Here is a 20220-nt window from a genome sequence, read left to right as displayed (position 1 = left end):
AGGGAGAACACGAGTGGGCACATGGAACAGGCGAGGGGTGAAAAGCCAAGATGTCAACACAAAATCTGTTCCAAAGAACAGCATAAATCAATAAACTAGACTGTCTTAATGATGTGAGGACTGCCTACAAGGGAACATTAGTGTGCCCTGATGCACTGGCATGTCCTGTCCTTCAGCAGGCATAAAACCAATGAACCCCCAAATCAACCCATTCTCCCTTAAGTGTTGAGGAGGGGAGGGAGTAGACAAGGCAAAAACGCTCACGATTTTGATAACTGGAAAAAAAAATTAATGGCAAATTCCATACTTTTCTGCTGCAAGGAATATTCCAGATGCACAGTCTGCCTTGAACTCTGGCTCACACGAATCTAGGAAATACAGCAACTCCTTCATCATTCCACGAACATTGTTCCCATTAACAAGAGCAAAACTCAGTTCCATTGCGCGCCTAGGGTAATGGACAGAAAACAAAGTATATTCTCTTGGTGAAGTAAAGTAAGTCCAGTTACTCACATGCACTTACCTTTTGGTTAAAAGAGCAATGTTATTATGGATGGCTCTTCCCAGAGGATTAAATGCAACAGCATTTTCTTGTTAGGACAAGAAACAGCCACCCCAGAAAACCATAAACTGGAGTACAGCTGCAGGAATCACCCAAGAGATCCTAAGGCTAAAAATATCTTTCAACAACCAAAGTCCATCTGTGTTAAGGTCCAAGTATTCATAGTTACACATTGGTCATGTCTGACACAACTGCAATAAGAAAGCTATACCAGCTACAAGATTTCTTCAGTTTCAGAAATCTTTAAATCCATTTTGTTCTCCATCCATTGGAGACTCAAACACATCAGAGTTGATAAGGTTGTCTTGGCAGATAAACTACATAAGGTTTCCAGAACTTGGGATTATTGAGGTGCTCTTTTCAGAAGTCATTCCTTCCCTGTCAAAAGTTGACATCACAACTGGACATAGCCCTGGCTATCTGACATTACTTTTTCTATATAAACAAAGATCAGAGGCCAGTCTTTGGCCCTTCTACTTGACACTTCAGTAGTTGATCGTAGCACAACTCTCCCATCTGTTCCACATTTCCTGAATGAAGACTACTGTCTTCAAATACATTTCTGGGAAACCATATCAATTTGCTATGCTAAGGTGCATTAAAGCAGCCTCACTAAACAACTCTGACTATTCTTTACAATTGAGTACTTGGTGTAACCCAGAACACAAACTCGTCAAGTATAGAAAGGATGGAACAGCTTTATCAGGAACATCATTCTCTGTCCATCACTGAGATAGGCTAATAAAATAAGATCCCTCAAGAGCATCAAAAACTTCCACCCATATATTGCTCACATTCAATCACATTACGGGCCTCAATTTTGTTAAAAAGTTCCTAATAATGCAATTTGATCATATTAAGCTGACAGATAAACTTAAACTAAATGGCAAAGCTACTCTGAAGTACACTACACAGACCAAAGTTGCATTGCAACGTTTAAGATGACAAGGACATGCCATGCTTCAAAAGTCAACCAAAACCAGTTATGTTTTTCCTCTCAAGTTCCAGACCTCAAAACTTGCTGTCTGGGGACTCCAAAATCCAGTCAATATATTGCTTCAATGAGAACAGTGCATTGTCAGCAGCACGAGTGTCAGCACAGCAACATCAAGCTCTGCCGATGGATCACTCAAAGGCTTCATCCTCCAACAGCACTCAGACATGAAGCTCTGTTGTTTGTAGCATGTTTTCCTTAACAGGCATCAACGAAATGCACTAAATTCAATCTATAATCATTAATTGAAGATTTTAACATTGCTTCAGGACAATATGACCCTACTTATTTGCTTGGAAAAGTAACACCAAGATGTCCAAATAGCTTTGATTAGGACTCTAATTTATGAAGGCTGACTCTTCTAAGCACACCAACTCATCTCTGGATGACTCACTGTGGAAACATTCAGGCAAACAGAAAAAATTATCCCCCCACCAATCCAAGAGGTGGAAAATGTAAAAGCAGCTTCTCAAAGAAAGCAGCTGCATGTTTTAATTATCTTTATAACCTTACATGAAGTAGAAATCAAATGATGCATTAATACTAGTCTCATTTTCAGCTCTCCAGTTCTCCTGTCATTTTCCCATATGTCCTGCTCACTCTTCAGAGACCGCCCCTTTCACTGATATCTAAGTTACCTTTTAATGGAGACATCCAGATCTTTCAGGCAGTCCACAATTGTGCTTCTATGTCTCTGTACTGCATTATGGTCTGTCTGCACAGTTTTCAACAGTGATGTCAAAGCCACATATCTGAGATAAGAATACATCATAAGAAAATAGTTAATGGTAAGCATTCGATTTCTACGTACAAATATACCTACCCACACTTCAAAACAATACTTCAAAGAACACTCTCCTGGAAAGTCCTACTTAGTATAATCTTTGTGTCATTGCTTCTTAGACATCTTAAGCTGAGCATAGATGGAACACACTTCATACAACTTACCTAATATTTTTGTCATTGTTCAATAGGAAACGGCCTAGGATGTTAATAGCTAAGACCTGCAGAAAAAGTTACAAAAGATCAGTGACAAAGAAATCCCCCATCACTGCTTAAACATGACTTAAAAGGCAACATTACTACTGTGCTTCTTGGCCAAAAGCATAACAAAGAACTCTGGGGCCTGACTAAGCAACGGGAAAACTAAGACAAACTTTGTATGGGCTCTCTCCTTTACTCAATGAGAAACAGTCCTCAGGAAGGTTTTGCTGAACCCCCTCCCCCACCTTTTCCCTTGTTTTCTTCTTCCCTTTTTTTTTTTCTTACCCCCCTTGTAACACTATAATGCAATGGAAAGTACAGCACTAATAACATAGTGGCAAAGCCTCTGGCTACAACTAATGAAGACAAGCGCAAATGCAACAGTCAGAAACAGAAACAAAGAGAGAAAAAACTGTTTACCCTTGGAAGGCATCTGGTAGACAAGAATCTTCAGCGAGATACCCTCACATTCACTGCCAGCCCTTAAATGAGGTCTGGGTAGGGGAGGATCCTGGCTCCAGCCCTTTTGGTCACTCATATACACTGCATGCACCTGAGCTCCCCTTAGTTGGCCCTGCCTTCCCACCAGGTGCTCAATCACTGCTTCAGGCCAGGACACAGTATTTCTGCTACACCACTAAAGTACAACTTCCAAAGAGGCTACAGACTTCACTAGAATGAACCACAGAGCTTTTTTGCCTCATGTGTCTTCTATAGAAATTGTTCTAACACAAAAAAGCCACAGCAAGGACAACTTACTCTCAGTCCACTCTCAGATTTTATGTCCATAATAGTCAACACAGTTTCATAGAGAATGGCATTTCCCACATTTTTACTTGTTTCTGTATTAGTAGCAACCTAGAGGAAAGAAACAAAATAAGTGACTCCATTTTTTCCAAAGTGGATCCCATCTGTGCTGTTCTGCAGAAGAAACAGTGAAACTCAGCAATCCTTAGTGTACTGCATCTACGAATACACACCCCCCAGCAACAAAATTCACGCCGGTGTGGCAAGCAGCTGCATCTTCACCAGTGCTGCTGAATCTAAACAACTAACAAATGAAAAGAGAAAGTGTAAGTTCATTAACCTTGCAGGTCTTACCTGTGCAAGTATGTCATTCATTGCTTCACTAGAATCATCATCATTTCGCCCTAGAATCCTTAGTAACCGCAGGATTCGCACCTACACGACAAAAAGAAAATCTCACTCAACAGAAATCTTTTACATAAAGGCCATGAAATTCAGTGCTTGAGCAGTGATAAAGAAGCAAAATGAAAGACTAACTGTCCATTTCAAAGCATAATGCAGATTTGGTTCTGTTCTCAATAAGATCTTTAACAACAGTGACACACTAACACTGCGCTCTTTTTCTTCTCATAGGCCACAATTGTTAAGAATACATTCAGCGTCAAACTAGGCATATTATTGCAGGACCAACATTCATTGTTTCTTCTTGTTTTGCCACAACTTAGCACATCATAGGGCATGACACCTTCTGCTTAAACTAAAACAGGTGGCTTTCACTAAGGGAAATGTATAACATTTACCCAGCCTACTCCAAATCAACACTGCTGCCCTATGGTAACAATCTTGTCATACTTATGTCTCACAACATAGTGCACACCTTAAAACTATCCATTACTGATTGAATCATTTCTTACCTGCAAAAAGGGGTCACTGATCCCAGACACATCATGCTCTGGTGAATATCCAGACATGATAAGGTTCTTCAGAATACGAACTAATTGGGGAACAAGCTGTGAAGAAGAGAGTTGTCAGAAATATACTATTAGGTTGTTGCTCCTTCTGCCCTATCTTTGAAGTACAGGTCCAAGAACAAATCTTGCATTTGAAAGCAAGTTGTCCTACAGATTCCTCCTCAAAGTTCACCTTAACATCTAGAGACTGTTATACAAATATCTACAGCTTAAATGTTTCTAGTCATTTCCTATCTAAGCTGGAGTCTGAGCACCGTATTGCATCTTTAAAGTACTAAATCTACCACATTTTGAGAAGCAATACCTAAAAGAAAATATCAATTTCAGCCCCCCCTCGTCATGATAAAGGAGGCTGCTAAGACTGTTAAAGTAGCATCCTTCCAAAACTTTGTTTGGGAGATTTACCACATTAGCTCCAAATTGATTTTTAGCATACATTCCCACATAGTACTTATCACCGGTTTACACAGAGCATCAGGCAAAAGAGATTTGATCTTTCCAGGTACTGCTAGAATTACAATAAATTATTAAGGATTCCTTTGAGTTTGATACTCCATCCAAATCAGCCTCTCAAAGAAAAGCTCAGTAATCTGCAACACATTCCCTCACAGGAGAGTAACATGCAAGTGTACTGATCTGCAAAAATGTTCCTGGAGCCCTGATTAACATTTGCTTTGCCTTCTAACACACAAGAATGTTATCAGGACTGAGGACAAGGCAAACAAAGGAAAGCACTACAGCCATGGAGACTGGTTGAGGGCCCCTCACCAATCTTCTGTACTCAAATTTCACTGATAAAAAACACCAGCAATGGAGTTGCACTCAGTAGTTCTTTGGCAGCGCCATAAGACCACATAACAAGTGCTTACACAATTCTTCTGTTTCCTTCTGTGTAAAGGAATTACCCACAGCTGCCCTACATTTAAGGTAAGGCACAAAGCCATCAGTGGTAACGAACACTCAAGGCTACAGTGTGCATGCACAAAAAAATCCCTAGAGATCCCCAGATGAGGGCTTGAGCAAAATAGGATTGTGTTTTGAGAAGGCCACAACTGAGATCCAAGGCTGCTATGGGTAGAGAAGTCTAGTGACAAGACCAGCACACAGAAAGCATTAAGACAACTAACCTAAGCATGTGGCATTAATCACAAACATTATCTGATACCGCATCACAAGAGGCAAATTTGTACAGATTCAGTGCAAACGTGCAACATGTACAAGAATAAAACCTTACCTTTTCGTTCTAACACAGAACAGGATTCCAAACAGACAAACAGTACAAAACAGATGAAGCAGGTGTTAGAGACATATCAACTTTATATAATTCACAGCATAAATAACCCAAGGGACCGCTAGAAAAGTAAGTACCTTGTACTTACATTGTGCAGTCAGCTTTTTTTTTTTTAACCAGTAAGACTACCACCTATAAATGAACAATTAGTACCAGGGATAGCTACTTTCATGTATCCCTTTCATTCCTGCTCTGCTGTACACATCAGGGCAAGAGGAGATGTACGTCAAAGTGGTAAAATGCATCAATAGGACAAACTGTTTGAAATCCCTAGTGATACACACAAGTCAATGAAGAACAGTAAACTGGGCATGAAAACAAACAAACCTCTTTGAGACACGTGAGAGGAGCAAATGGCCAGTTATGTTTATCAGCTTTGACCAATTTCTCCTTCTTTGACCAAAAATCAGATTAATTAAAAAAAATAAACAATGAAGTTCCCACATAGTCTGATAGTCTTTAATATGGCAATAACACTGCACAGCAAATTACAGCAATCAATGTTAGGAAAAGTGTGTTAAGGGCAGAAAAAAAAGCAAACATTGCTATCAGAGGGGGAATGATGTTGACACTGAAACCTCTAAGTTAAAAAGAAAAGTTATGTAATACAGAATGCATCAGAGGCAAACTTCCAATTGAGAAAATAGAGCTTCCACTGGTATTTTTGATGTGAGCTTATACAATTAAGTGACAGTGGTTAAGGAATTCAAGTGCATGTGCCTTTTTTTACTGCTTTATGATTAATACATGTACACTTCCTGATGACACGGTGCAATTAGGTATGAAGAGCAAAAAAAAAGGGAACATCAGCCAAAGGGGACACTAACTCTTAACTGTAGGGTGCGAATCATACTAACTGTGCAGTCTTCAAGAGTAATGTTTTGTAACTTACCCCCTTCTTGGACAGGGCTAGGCACTCAGAATTCCCACCTTCCTTTATTGTTTTGGTAACAGGCAGGTAGTAAAATTAAATTCTTCAGTTGTAAGGATTTTATTTTAAAAAGGTGCGTGCTTCAGTTCCACTTCAGAAATTAAGAAGCATCAAAACCAAAACCAAACCCATGAAAATTAATTCTTCAATGCTATCAAATTCACACTTACCTTTCTAAAGTGTGCAAGCATGTCTGGGCTTCTCTCACACATCTCTGTGAGGAGGACTACTGATGTGTGTAGAACACCTAAAAACCAGGGGAAAAAAAGAATCTCTTCACTTCATTAGCTCTGAGCAAATAAAAACCGTAATGAGGTGAAAACAAATCATACAAAACAATCTCCTCTTTAATCTAACACATATGCTTCAAAAAGATACTTGCAGCTGTGCCCAAGGGAAAGCTGATGGCAAAGTGCATGTCTAAGATCAGCAACTAAGAGTCAAAGGAAGAGACAAACTAGACTCGTATATTGTTTAAAGAAACTTGCACATTAAATATACTGTTAGACAGTAACAAACACGTAAAATAAGATTTGAGAAGGGCATAGCGATGGGAAGAAACAAATAATAAAAATTCAACTCGGTAAATCCCTCCAAATAAAAGGTTTCAGCACTGAGTGTGCCATACACAGAAAACAGTATAGTCTTGCTAAGCAGACTCAGATATTACCGTGGTTCTTTTCATTCAGCAAGTTTTTGGTGGCTGGCAGGAACATCTCCATAAGTTCAGGCACCTTTCTAATAACATGAACAGCACACAGTGCTGCCTGTATGGGAAAAACATTCAGTTAGTACGCCATGCAATGACAGTGAGACACTGCGAACATTTAGCACAGTGTTGACTAACACAGATTTCATGATATACAGAGGCTTGAAACATTTACAGCACATTTTTCCACTCTGCTACAAGTGATACTAAACAGCACCACAAAAGAGTTTAACAAAACTTCCACAGTTGAGAAGTAAGAAAAAAAACATTGAGTTGCAAAGTGACACTTGCACTAACAGTAGTTCATTTGAAAGTTATTCACTTCAGAGCCATGTTAATCACTATGTGGCTCTGCTTTTAACAGGGCTACTTCAGCCTGTCTCATTGTTAGGGAGGGAGGGGGATAATGCATTGAAATGAAAAGTTAAATTTATGTAAAATTAATGGCTTGTTTTCTTTCCTTTGTGTATGATCACCTCCCCACAAAACAGTTTCCCCTTCAGGTGACAGGTCCTATGAAAAACAGAAGTACACTTCAAAAAGCTTGCCTACCTCTTCCAGGAAACACAAGCAAGAAAAGACCCTGTTCTTTGTAGCTGTCTGAGAATCAAGTGCACTGACTGCCTCTTCCCAGAATACATCAATACCTCTCAGCACTGCTGTCTTGCCTAAAATCCCATTATTTCCCACAACCTTTCCAAGACAACAACAAAATATATTTTAAAAGAATAATACTGTTTATACTTTACAGATGCTCTTACATACTGGCTAACAATTAGAAGTATAGAGCTGGAGCCTGTGAACAGGCGGGTACCCATAATACAATCAATAACCCTAAGATACAAAGCATGAAACTAGAAACAGATGCCTCATCTGTTGGAGTCTAGCATTCTAGAGGACTACACACAGACATGGGCTTTGGCCTCAGCTTCTCATACGTGCTTCCAAATATTCAGTCAGCAGTCCAAGCTGTCTAGTGTTCCAGTTATTAGCAAGATAACCCACTAACCTCAAGTTTCAATCCTTAACAAAACACTCAACAGTACCTTCTTCCTAAGATAGGAGTTGGATGTTTTGAGGAGCTTCTCAACCTCTCCTGCAAGGTCTCTGCACATTTCTGAAGAGCCCATGCAGCCAAGAGTGCAGAGTGCCAGCCCCTGCACATACTGCGTGCTGTGGTTAAGGTCACTGCAAAGAAGAGAAAAACAAAGAAACAAACAAACAAAAAAAGAAGACAGTCAGCATGTGCACAAGTCCTGAATATGCAAAAAAAAAATGCTTCTGTGTACAGCCACACAGCCATCTGCACACACAGGCCAGAAGAGATCTCAATGCTAAGCTATTTGGGACTAATACAGTTTCCATACAGCAATTATAACAAATTATAGAAGCTGACTTCCAATCAATTTTCAATCAAAACACTTGGTCCTCATGTCACCACAGAATCCAGGATTCATTCACAAATGACTAAATTGTGAAGGAAATAAAAATACGGTTCCTGTCTGGGAGGTGAGTTGGCGACTGCACAATGGGAGAGCAGGGGAAGCAAGCAGTCTGTAACCAGCTTCGTACAACATGCAGAAAAGCAAGAGAGCATTCTGCTCGTAACACCAAGAAGTTATGGCTACATGCAAATAAAAGAACAGACTACACCTGCCATTAAAATAGGTTGATTTTTCTTTCCTTATCTTAGCAATGTTTTGGCAGCTATACATAATAGTGAATACAGCAAGCACATGCTGCTCCACAAGGGTGTCCACTTGTTTGTATGGAAGATCTAGGTAGTGGTTATAGGACACTGATGAAAGCACGAAAAAGCAGCAGGAGGGGAAACCAAGAGAGAAAGCCATAACCTTCCCACCACTTAGGTAGGTTGCCACTTTCCAGTTTTGTTTAGCTTCAACCTGACTCATCACAGGTTCATCACAATCAAATTCATTGCACCCTTGCCACACAAATTCATTTTAGCATAAGCAATCAGAAAAAAATGTTAATATAGCAGCCTAGCTCTAATGGAAGAGACTCACAGAATGAATGGAATCTTTTTTTTTTTTTTTTTTTTTTAAACACAACAAATGGTATTTTACCGTGTCTGACTAGATTACTTTGACCATTCCATCCCCTTGTTTTTATTTATCTTAAGACAGCCTGCAGAGCAACACATTACCATTCTAGAACAGTAGCTACATCAAGTACGATTTGCCATGTACACCTCTGCAGGACCAATGAAATTTTGGTATTCTCTTCCTTCTAAGGAACCTAGAGGATCATTCAATACAGTACGAATCTACAACAATCTTTTATGGTCAACAGCATGAAACAGATTGAGAATAAAAGCTTTCTAAAACAAGGGGGAAAAAAATATCAGTGTCAGGAGCATAACTCCAGATCCTGAAGCCACAAAACACGTGTTGATAGAGAGAGAGCTGGTACCCTTACTTCTTGATGCAATTGGTCATAAGAAGATGGACATCCTGTCTCTCATCCAGCAGCAACATGGCACCTAAATACCCAATGCGCTTGTCTGTGAATTTCTGAGAGGCAATGAGCTTGAGGCACTCCAACTGGAAAAAAAAGAAAAAGAATTAGCTTAAACTATTTCTCAGCTAGAAGAGTTTGAACTCTGATATTAACTAATGTAGGTCTCTCGTAGTATATTTTTAAAAGTACATTTTACTTCCATTTTGATGATATGGAAAACAAAGGCTGAATGACCTGCCCAAAGAACCCAGCAATGGAGTAGCAAAATCAACAGTAAGTCTGCTGTCTTGAAGAAACAATCCACTGTTGACCTTCCATTACCTCATATACACCAGTTAAGTGAGATCAGAGCACAGAAGAGAAAGATAACACATATGGACAAGAATCATCAGTTTAAAAAAAAAACAAACACTTGGAAATCCAGAGAAAAACCTCAAGAATATGTCATGCTTGATATACACTGGATTTTTTTCTTTTTTTTTTGCACTTCAGTGGGTACATCTACCCAGGGAGAGAATCACTGCTCTCTTAAGATGTCAAAAACAATTTTGATGTTTATGATCTGTAACTAGTTAAATTTTAGATACAGATACAGTCAGATATACTTAAGTTTTTATGCTGTCCTGTAATTCTGTAACTTCTGTACAAACTTCAGAAATTTTAGTAAACTCACATGCACTGTAGCCACTACAAACATCCCTTGCGTCACGTAGAAATATATCAACTCTGTTCTAAAGTATAAAGGAAATTCCTTAGATAACACATCTAGCTGCCAACTTACACTCAGATGACTTCAGTTAAGCTGCTAACCAATTTTTAACCTTAAAATGTTCTTAGTTCAAAAATATAGCCACTAACATTACTACACACTGAAATATCTCACTCTTAACAGGTAATTAATCACATACTCATACTCACCAGACTGCAGTTTAACTACTGCTCTGCAAGACACATCTGCAGCAAGGAGCAGACAGCCTGGGTAAAGCAGACTAAGTTTCATAACAAAATACATAAGAACAGGTTCCAAGTAGAAAGTGCCTTTACCATAGTCAAAACTAACTAACACAGATTCAGAGGATGTATGAGGACAGACCTCAAAACACCAAAAAGCAAAACTAGTCTTGCTCCAAACTAGCCCATGCACTCAAAACACACAAAGCATACTGGTACACACACACAGCATAGCAGCTATGAAGACTAACCTACCTGTCCAAAATGTGCAGGGTATCCCAGCATGTGCATATACAGCAGCTTTGCCACATTTCTGCATCTGTATGTGTTATCTTCCTCTCGGAAGGATGACCGAATAGCAGCACATTCCTTTTGAATCATCTCACGTTCTTCTGCCTGGGTTCTTGCTGTCCGGATGGTCCGGATCAGCTCCCGCAGTCTGATGGGGGCTGGCATCCTCTGGGAGAAGAAAGAAAGAAAGAGATCTATAAGCCTTCTACTGTATTTGACAACTTCATTATGGTCTCAGTTTAGCATATTCTTCTTTCTTCCCTTACAACTACATAAATGTAAGAATTAAAAAAAGGCAGCCAGCTCCAAGCAGCATGGTTAAAAACAAACCTAAAGGCCACAGGAATCTACTGTACCTTCGAGGAACAGAAATTTTCACAATTGCCTTTCGAGAAACAGAAATTGCTAAGCTTTGAACTAGCTATCAAGTGAACATTACATGATTCCCAGTCTGGAATAGGTAAGAACACTACTCAGCAAGGCATGTTCATATTTTCTGGCTCTTTCTGACCAAACAGCCCCTCACATTCCAACTGCCCGATTATTTGCACGGGATACTTCAGAATGAGAAACTTCAGACTGAACTATTAAAAAAAAAAAAAAAAAAGAAAAGGAAAACACAGTTTTAAATGTCTTGTAAAATTTAGGTAACTATGCAAGAGTTACTGCAAAGTAAGCTAGAGCTCCTGTTTAGGATGTGCTTTTTTGTTGGCAGCTGTTGTCTGGACGTGCTGCTTTACTCCGTAGTAATTTAGCAAAAAGCAATAAACATAAGTGCACAATGGCACTGCAGGCTGGTAACACACTGACAGTCACAGCCCGCTATGCAGCCCCACAGCCTGTCTATGGGCACGTATCTTTGGAGGTGAATGTAAAAAATTACAGGATGAGTTTTGTCTATTTCAGAAGTTATTCTGGAATCAGGTAAGATGATGCCATCTCTCTAAATTCATAACATCTGTTGAGGTTTAGCTTTCTATTCGATGTGCTGTGTTGGTAGAGGTCTTTGAGGCTCCTATAAAAGTTCCTCTTAATTAAAGTTGGTCCCTCACTTCAACTCAGATCGCTCTTTGACATGAAGAACACCATCTAACAGTTCTTCAGTGTCCTACATGGGCACAGACGGGAAGAACATCAGAAACACAATGGCCCTACCAGGTCTGACCACAGCAGCAGGATCCCATGGAAGGCTGGAAGAGCCAGGTCAGCATGCAAACAAACACTTCTGTTCTATTGCAGTCTGCAACAATTTGCAGCATAAGAACTTCTAAAGCGAAAAGAAATAATGCCCAGTAAAATAAAAATAATAAACAAATGACTCTGTTTTTATTTTGAATCCAGGTGAACTTCCAGAATCAACAATATTCTGCAAGTCACAGCTGGAGTTCCAAGCACAACACAGGGAAGGTGGTTCATTTGTTTGTTCTGCAGTTTTAAGTCCTTGTTGCAGCTGATGCCCCAAATAGTTCAATGGAGATGATAACAAATTACCTAGTTAGTAATACTGAGGAACTCCTAGTTTTACACACTTCCATGGCTACTCCTCCCCCACCTTTTCAATCCGAGACCTGCAGACCCACATCTGAACCAATTCATGACTGGTTATGCTTATTGCCTTGTCTGCATGGTCCGCAGTTCTCCTGCATCCTTTCCGAAACAGGGGAGGAAAGCATGGCACCCAGCATTTAAAACATCGCTGTGCCACATTACTTACCAAGAGTCCCTTCTCTTGTTTCCCCAGCCTCTCCCTGTGTGTGGTTGCTACAAAGTGTTCTTTTTATGTAACAGTCTGACAAACCCCAAAACATCCCGCTTAAAGCCCAGAATTTTAAGTCCAGTCCCCATTCCATAGCCCCTCCCCTTCAAACACACTGTCAAACTGCTTTTGACACTGGAAAACGGGGAAGAAACTGAAATAAAATTAAAACACCACTGCAGGCTGTTACAATGGGAAAAATTAATGCAGTGGAAGGCCAATGCAGGAGTGTAACAACAAAGGGACCTGCACAGACAGGATGGCATTCCAACGGGAAAATAAAGGAGCTCACCCATCTCCAAAGACCCAGGCCCACAGGAAAGACTCCACTAGGAGGAATCTCCAACCAGAGATCCTTCCCCAGTGGCAGTCAGCCCTCAGTGCCTGGATAGGGAGCAAGGAGACATGGCTTAGTACTTTTCTGTAGATATGGTAAAGGGAGGATGGTTGGACGAGATGATCTTCTACGTCCTTTCCAACCTTGTGATTCTATGATTCTAGGATTCAATGAGTTCCAGGCGAGGTGCAGCCAGGCTCCGCCGCTCCTGGTTGCACAACTCAATTCCGTCACCTGAGCTCCCAGGGCTGGGTTGTCCTTCCCCAGGTGCTCAGAGGTTCAGGCCGTCACTCAACAGTTACCAGGCACAGGCACACACCTCTGCAGCCCACAGGCAGTAACTTCATCATCATTAATAACAATGTCTTTATTAATAATCACTTATGTGTACGCTCACTCTGAAAGAGGAGATTGGTCCCACTCCTTTCATTGGTCTATGAACAGCATCTCCAGGACCCATCATGACAGATGAAGCCATCTGTACATCTGAAAACAGTTGAGCTTATGAGGCACAAGGCAGCGTGAGCAGACAGCTCTGGGAGAGCCAAGATGGAGCAGGAAAGATGTGAAGCGTGGCCTCCTACACTAAGTCACTCTTAAGTGCAGAACCATCAGGTTACGGACCATCTCAAGCTTCTGCTCCTCAGAACAGCAGCAGCAGCAACTACAAGTGAAACAGCTGCTTTGTTTGTCTGCAGATGTTTACAGACTGCAAATAGATTTTAGGCATCGATCTGGTTTGATATCACAAGTCCTTCTGCTCTCACGTTGTATTTTAAGGGTTTATGAATTGCTGAACACCATCTCCAGTGATCCGTTACAGTAGGCAGCGCTGCTTTCCCAGCCCTTCCCATTCTGTGGGTATTTCCATAGAGGGCTTTGTTTGCCCAGTAAATCTGGCTCTGGACAATGGAAAGTAAACAGACAAAGCCTAAATCACTTCAGCCAATGGAAACAGCACCAAATGAAATTACCATACATGTGAAGCACAGCCTAAGAACCTTCATTGTGTGTCCTTCAGAGTTAAGGCAGGACTTCCTCATTCACTGAGGAGGCAGAAAAACCAAGAGCCAATACTGAAGATCCAGTAAGATTTCATTGTCATCATCCATTCATTGAAACAAGTACGTAAAGACATTTGTAAGCATGGATTATATTATCAACAAATCACGGTACAGAAACTATTTCCTCTAAACAACACACAGGCAGTAAAGCAAGGAACCAGCAATTCAGAAAGCAAAGGAGAAGCAGCTCCTCAGCTCTCACAATACAAAGCAATACCAGCCTCACGCTGCCCAAGAAGTACATTTCACTTCCTGTCTCAGAAACATTAAAATGATCTCACTATATAGTAGTGAGCCTAGATTTTGACAGTCCTCCAGGCTAAAGCCAGCCAGACCCGCACCTGGAGGAGCCACATCATCCTCAGGAACTTCAACGGCAGCTCTGACACCACCGGCCACATCAGGTGATGCATCACAACAGTGTTGACACAGATCTAGAGAGTAAATGATTACAAAGCTGGGAGAAAACAAGCCAACAGGGACTGGGGATGATAACTATCAAATCCACAGTGCTTTGGCCTGCAATTCTAAGTCACATGAGTGCACACAATTAGCTTTTTTTTTGAAGGCTTGGTAGAAAACATCCAAAGTAGAAAAACAAGCAGAAGAGCTTGAATGGAGGCAACAGGTTTGCACGGATATTCCTCCAGGATGTAAAACATCCAATTCACACAAGACAGCAACTAACCTGCCAGGTACACACCTGACCAGTCTGCATTTGCAGCTGTACAGCTAAGGGGGGAAAACCCAACAAAAAACCCAACAACCTACACTAAATGAAAAAGAATGCAATGACCCACCGCTCCTGCTTCTGTCAAGAAATACACCTCAGCATCCTCCCCAACGCAGTCAAATCAACAGAACAACAGGAAACACTTTTCCACATTCATGCTGCCAAGCAATCCGTAACTCAAAACTATACTGAGAACTATGACAAGAGTAATAGCAAGGCAGGCACAAGGTCTCATGGACTCCATGGATACGCAGTCAGCACACTTTTATTATGCTGCAGTTGGATAAAAGGGAAAAAGAGAACGAAACAAGGCTCCAACAAGCTCCAGAAGGCCATTATTGACAAGAACTTTTGATTTCCCTGATAGCAGGAGTGAAGGATGGACAATGCGCAGCACGACTGTGCCACAGGCCGGCAAGGCAGTGAAACCTGAACCTGGCAGAACCAGAACTGCCCTAGGATTTGACATGTGAGCACTCAGACTTCACTGAGGGAACGAACTGAGGCCATGTATTAATCATCTGACAAGAGCTAAAAACAAGAAGAATAATGAAGAACCATGAAATCAAAATATGAAGAGGATGAAGAATTTAGAACTATAAGACATAATAAGCAATGAACTATAAAATCTGTCTCAACATCAGGCAGGATCTTGAAATTAACACAACGAATCACTTTAAATAGTAATAAGTAATATAGTAATAAGTCTCTGGTAACCACAAAACTATTGAACAGCAAACTGCCATTAACAGTAAAATGGCACAGAGCTCTACATTTCAGAGATGCATTTCATTGCACAAGATGATGAACAGAGAGAACAGCCATATAATCTAGGAACAGCACACCTGAAGTTTAACTTTATACAGCTTAAAACCTCTTTCAAAGTAGCAAGTCTTGTTCTTCAGGATTAATTAGCACTTTTCCTTCCATACAGAACATACATCTTGTTCTTGTTCCTTCCACATCAACACAAACGGCAACGCAAATTTTAAAAGCAATCACCTCTGTAACAATTTAACAGATCGATATGATGGAAAAAGGTGATTCACCAGAGATGAAATGACGGGAGGATCAACGCGATAGAAAGCTGCTGTAAGGGAAGAAGACTGCTCAGCCGTGTCAGAAGATTCCAGGTTCACAGGGGAAAGCTCCACCAAGGAATCCCCAGGCACAGATCCTCCCACGGCACAGTCAGCCCTGCAAGGAGCACTGACAGCGGCAGCCAGGCTCCACCCCCTCCTGGTCACGCAACTCAAACACCTGCTCCCTGGGCTCACCAGCTCCTTTCCCCAGGTGCTCACTCAGTGGTTCCGTTCCCATTCAGCCTCCTTCCTCATTCTGTTCTTTGCTACCCATAAACTCCAGAAATCGGGGATTACCTCTGAATACCTGACAAGAACCTAACAGTAGGAACCACAATTTGTTTTCATACTTTACCAGCTTGAAGGCCTTATTCTTTAAGAAGCACTTCTCCTGATATGCAAAAAAGAATGAGATATCTAACTCAGATTAATTCCTGTGTTTGGGCAACTGGTGCCTAAATTCATCCCTCTCCAACTCAGTAACTCCTCACCAAACCAACCAGGAAGGAATTCCTCCTTCATGAAATTCCTTCTTGGTAAACTATCCAAAAGTGGAATAAAAAACCCACGTCAACCAGCAAAACAAAAATCGTAATGTATTAAAAACACTTCATTGTATTATACTTTATGCTTCTAAACAGGTACTTTCTCCTCCCTTGCAGTCCTTTAATAGATGTGTTTGTACTGCATTAAGTTTGAAGATCTTACTTAACAGGCTATTACCCCCAAAATACGTAAACATAGAACCTTGCTACAGACCTGCTTGAGAATACCACCGCATCCAAAGGCTGTTAGCAGTTAACGTCTTATACCTGCAAGCAGCACCTGACCCTGCTGAAACCTCACACATCAAAGTACTCAAGTGCTTCAGTGAACCCACAGCCAGCCATCAGGAAATTAAGCCTCAAGACCCTGCCCCCAACTCCTGCAATCCCACTCCTTAAAAAACAACACACCCCGCACCCCCACTTTTGCGAAGTTACGTAATTCAAACCTCCAACTGCAATCAGTAACAGAATGCCCCTACTTCCTTCATTAGAACTGATCGAGCCTCCTGAACAGGAAAAGAAAACAGAAGGTATGTCTGGATAGACTGTGCAAAAGGAAAACGTGCAGTGGTTAACCTGAACAGACCAAACAACACTGCCAGGGGGCTTCACACCATCAGACACCTGAAAAGAAAGTGGCACAATGGCAGTAAAAAGAGAAATAAAACACTACAAACAGAGACCAGACTGGCGAGAAAAAACTAAGAAGAAAGAGATACCGGCGCAATGTTTAACATCATCCATATTTATACAGAAAACAGCACGCTCCCAACCAAGCAGCACAGCCATCATCACTGCCACCATCACTGCGGGCAAAGGCAACACACAGGAGTTCCTAAAAAGCAACCAACCATACAACATTCAAAGGGGAACGTAGCGTGTGTTGAGAAAAAGCTATTTCCTACAACACAGGTAAATAACAAGTGGAAAATAAGTAACATAGGGATATCAGAAAGAAATTAAGGCAAAGGAAATGTCAAGACAGAGAATGATAAGACAAGGAATCAGAAAAGTCTGCATTATACAAAGATGGGGGGCTTGGGAATGGAAGGAAGCATGGAACACGCCTAAAAACGGAAGCTGAAAAAGCAGCGGCAGAGGATGTGATGGTGCAACGTGCAGGTACACTGACAGCAAAAGGCAGCACAGGTAGCACGCAGGCAGGGCAGCACATGTGTCACTGCTTCGAGACTGAACCACACACCTTCCCCTACACTGCACTACAACAAAGTGCTGTACTGCCAGGTGCCTGGAAATGCTCATTGTGGACCTTTATCTACAGCATCTCCAAAGTGCCAGATCAAGGCAAATGCCACTAACTGCATTGATATTAGCAGATATTCGTTTGCACTGCTTCTTTCTGAGTAACAGCACTGTGTATGTTTACTGACACCAAATATCATCCAATAAAGTAACACAACCATCATGATCGATGAGACTGTTTTCCTCAAAGAACATCCCAGTGTGATCCAGAACAAGTTCACATGGCTTTCAGACCAAAGATTTTGCGCTCTTATTAAACAAAACAGCTCATCTCTGTCTGAAGATGCACAACACCAACTCAAAAACATTAATGTAAAGGAGGCATCAACTTCAGAAGCCTTTATGCTCTGAAAGGCAACTTCCCAATCCTTAACCCATGCAGTCTGTCTGCATGTCTAAGAACAGACAGATCCAGCTCCTTTCTGCTGCTCACAGCCTTTTTATTCCACAAACGAATGTACCAATCTCATCAGGTTACAGTGACGCTAATTCAAACCTCCTATTGCAAACAGGCTATCAAGATTGGAAGGATCTACCTGTCACACTCACTCATCGGCCAGGACAGTGCCAAAAGTACGGACCAACTCCGCTTTGATTACGGTGCCCCTTGAAAAAAGAAAGGTCAGATTAAAAGTCACAGGAACAAAGAAATGGAAGAGAAGAGAAGAGAATGTCCCTCTATCAAAAACACTAAAATAAAAAAGGAACCTGAAAGCTGTTCTACACAGCAGGGCCAGGACAGCTGGGTGCCTCACTAACAGACCCTCCTTTCTGCCGTCAGCTCACAGGAATTGAAGCTCGTTCCTCTCCCTCCTCCCAGCGCGGCAGAAGCGAGGGCTCACCCTGCACAGTGCCCGGAGGAACAAGGGCTCCCGCCTGCATCCAGCTCACGGGCATCCAACGAAATGCACCGTTTGAAGACAGGACAAACAGGAAAAAGGAAAAGTTTTGTGGTAGAATGGGAATGCTCCCTGTCTGCAGAGGAAAAATACAGTCTGCAGAAAGGGGGAAGAAAAGTAAACAAGTGAACGGAAGATCGAGATTGATGTTACTGCAATGAAGAACAGGAAAAAAATCTTCAATGTGTCATTTTAAACACGGGGTGAATGGAGGATCGCACAGTCAGAAATACGCCCCGCGCTGCTTAAGGCGCTGAGCGCCAGATGCCGCTTCTGGTCCCGCACGTGAAACGCCCTTGGAAGCGCTTCCATTTAACTCCGTATTTTTCCATTCGCTTCAAGCTTTCAGAACCGAACGCACCACGGAGCCCTGAGAGCCCCGCAAAGCGAACGGCGGTGCCGCCCTCCCGCTGCCGAACCAACGCCCAGCGTTCAAACGAGCAGGGTTTGCCCTGTGGCTCCCGAGGAGGAGCGGGGAAGGCTCCGAGAGGGCCCCGATCCCGCGCCGCCTTCCAGCCGCCGAGCGCAGCCCGCCCGGTCCCGGCGGATCTCCCGCCGCGCTCCCCGTTCTCCACGCGGCGCCGCGTGTCGTTACCGAGCGCGGCCCGGCCCGAGCCCGCGGCTGAGAGCACAAGGCCGCGAGCCGCGCTCCGTCCCGCCTCCCACAGCCTCGAACGGGCGGCACAGAGCGACGGGAGGAGCCCGCGGGAACCGAGCGAGGGCGGGAGGAGCGAGACGGGCCGCGGGACGGGAGGACACAGCCGGGACGGGCCGAGGGACGGCGGGCAGCGCCCCGAGCACGGCGGGGCTCGAGGCTCCGGGCCGAGGGATCCTGCGGGACGAGGCGACGCCGACAGAGAGCGGGACCGGGCACCGCCGGGAGCGGGGGACGGAGCGGAGAGAGGAGCGGGAGAACGGGCGGGCGGCGCGGATGGGGGCGGCGGGCGGCAGCACTCACCGGGCCGGTCCCTGGAGCGGAGGCAGCGGCAGGAGCCGGGCATTCAAAATGGCGGCGGCTCGGCCTCAGCACCGATACCGCAGGCGGAGGGATCCGCACGGCACGACGCTCCTCGCGGCCCCCCGGGATCCGCCGGCGTCGGTCCCGGAAAGCGGCCGGGCGGCCTCAGCCGGGGCGGCACCGACAGGAGCGGGACGGGCGGCGGCGGGCGGCGGGACGGGAGGAACGGGCCGCGCGCACTATTTGTCCCGGCGGAAGCGCACGAGGCGCCGCATCGCGAGCAGCGCAACGAGATGCCGTGGCAGTCGCTGATGACGTCACGGCGGGGCGGCCCCGCAGCGCGACGCCAGTTACGGACAGAGCGGGAACGGGGCGGGGCCACGCGGGGAACGTGCGCGGTGTGCGGGACGGGACGGGGCGGGACGGGACGGGGCGGGACCCGCGTGTGCGCTCCGGGTGGGGCGGCACCGTTAAAGCGCGGCCCGGCGTGTCCGTGCGCCGCGGGCAGAGCGCGCTGCCCACCGGTCCGGTTGGTTTTGGTTGGTTTGTTTTGTTTTTCGTGCGGCTTCTGGGGAACGGGAGGGAACGAGCCGCTGCACGGCGGGGCTGAGCGCACGGAGCGGCACCGCGTGAGGAGCCGGAACGAGCCGCCTGAACCCGCGGAGCTT

At 43.6% G+C, this 20220-nt stretch overlaps 1 protein-coding gene and 1 non-coding gene across 6 annotated transcripts in view; both read right to left on the bottom strand.

Moving 5' to 3' along the window:
• AP1G1 (adaptor related protein complex 1 subunit gamma 1) overlaps positions 1 to 19619 on the bottom strand; it is a 29538-nt gene extending 9919 nt beyond the window's left edge. For 2 of the 5 annotated variants that reach the window (XR_014947603.1, XM_015874251.3), the window contains exons 1-13: positions 19553 to 19619; positions 10877 to 11080; positions 9629 to 9753; positions 8236 to 8377; positions 7151 to 7247; positions 6651 to 6727; positions 5493 to 5501; positions 4202 to 4297; positions 3642 to 3722; positions 3300 to 3398; positions 2505 to 2560; positions 2195 to 2308; positions 308 to 448 (exon numbers count right to left, since the gene is read on the bottom strand). Coding sequence is in view for 4 of the 5 variants with exons in the window: in XM_015874251.3 (XP_015729737.1) it covers positions 308 to 448; positions 2195 to 2308; positions 2505 to 2560; positions 3300 to 3398; positions 3642 to 3722; positions 4202 to 4297; positions 5493 to 5501; positions 6651 to 6727; positions 7151 to 7247; positions 8236 to 8377; positions 9629 to 9753; positions 10877 to 11077 (1238 nt within the window). In the remaining variant the exon portion in view is untranslated. Of the gene's footprint in view, positions 1 to 307; positions 449 to 2194; positions 2309 to 2504; positions 2561 to 3299; positions 3399 to 3641; positions 3723 to 4201; positions 4298 to 5492; positions 5502 to 6650; positions 6728 to 7150; positions 7248 to 8235; positions 8378 to 9628; positions 9754 to 10876; positions 11081 to 12067; positions 12180 to 18231; positions 18302 to 19552 lie in introns of all 5 variants that reach the window. The other 3 variants (XM_085551294.1, XM_015874252.2, XM_015874255.3) reach the window with 3 other exon arrangements.
• LOC116653992 (small nucleolar RNA SNORD71) lies at positions 1632 to 1718 on the bottom strand. Its single transcript, XR_004308728.1, has one exon. It is a non-coding gene; the product is annotated as a small nucleolar RNA SNORD71 (small nucleolar RNA).
• Positions 19620 to 20220: the final 601 nt, after the last annotated feature.

Source organism: Coturnix japonica, chromosome 6 (genome assembly GCF_054131305.1).
Source record: "Coturnix japonica strain WE chromosome 6, WE-NBRP24, whole genome shotgun sequence".
Classification (NCBI taxonomy): domain Eukaryota; kingdom Metazoa; phylum Chordata; class Aves; order Galliformes; family Phasianidae; genus Coturnix; species Coturnix japonica.
This window is presented reverse-complemented; position numbering and strand designations above follow the sequence as displayed.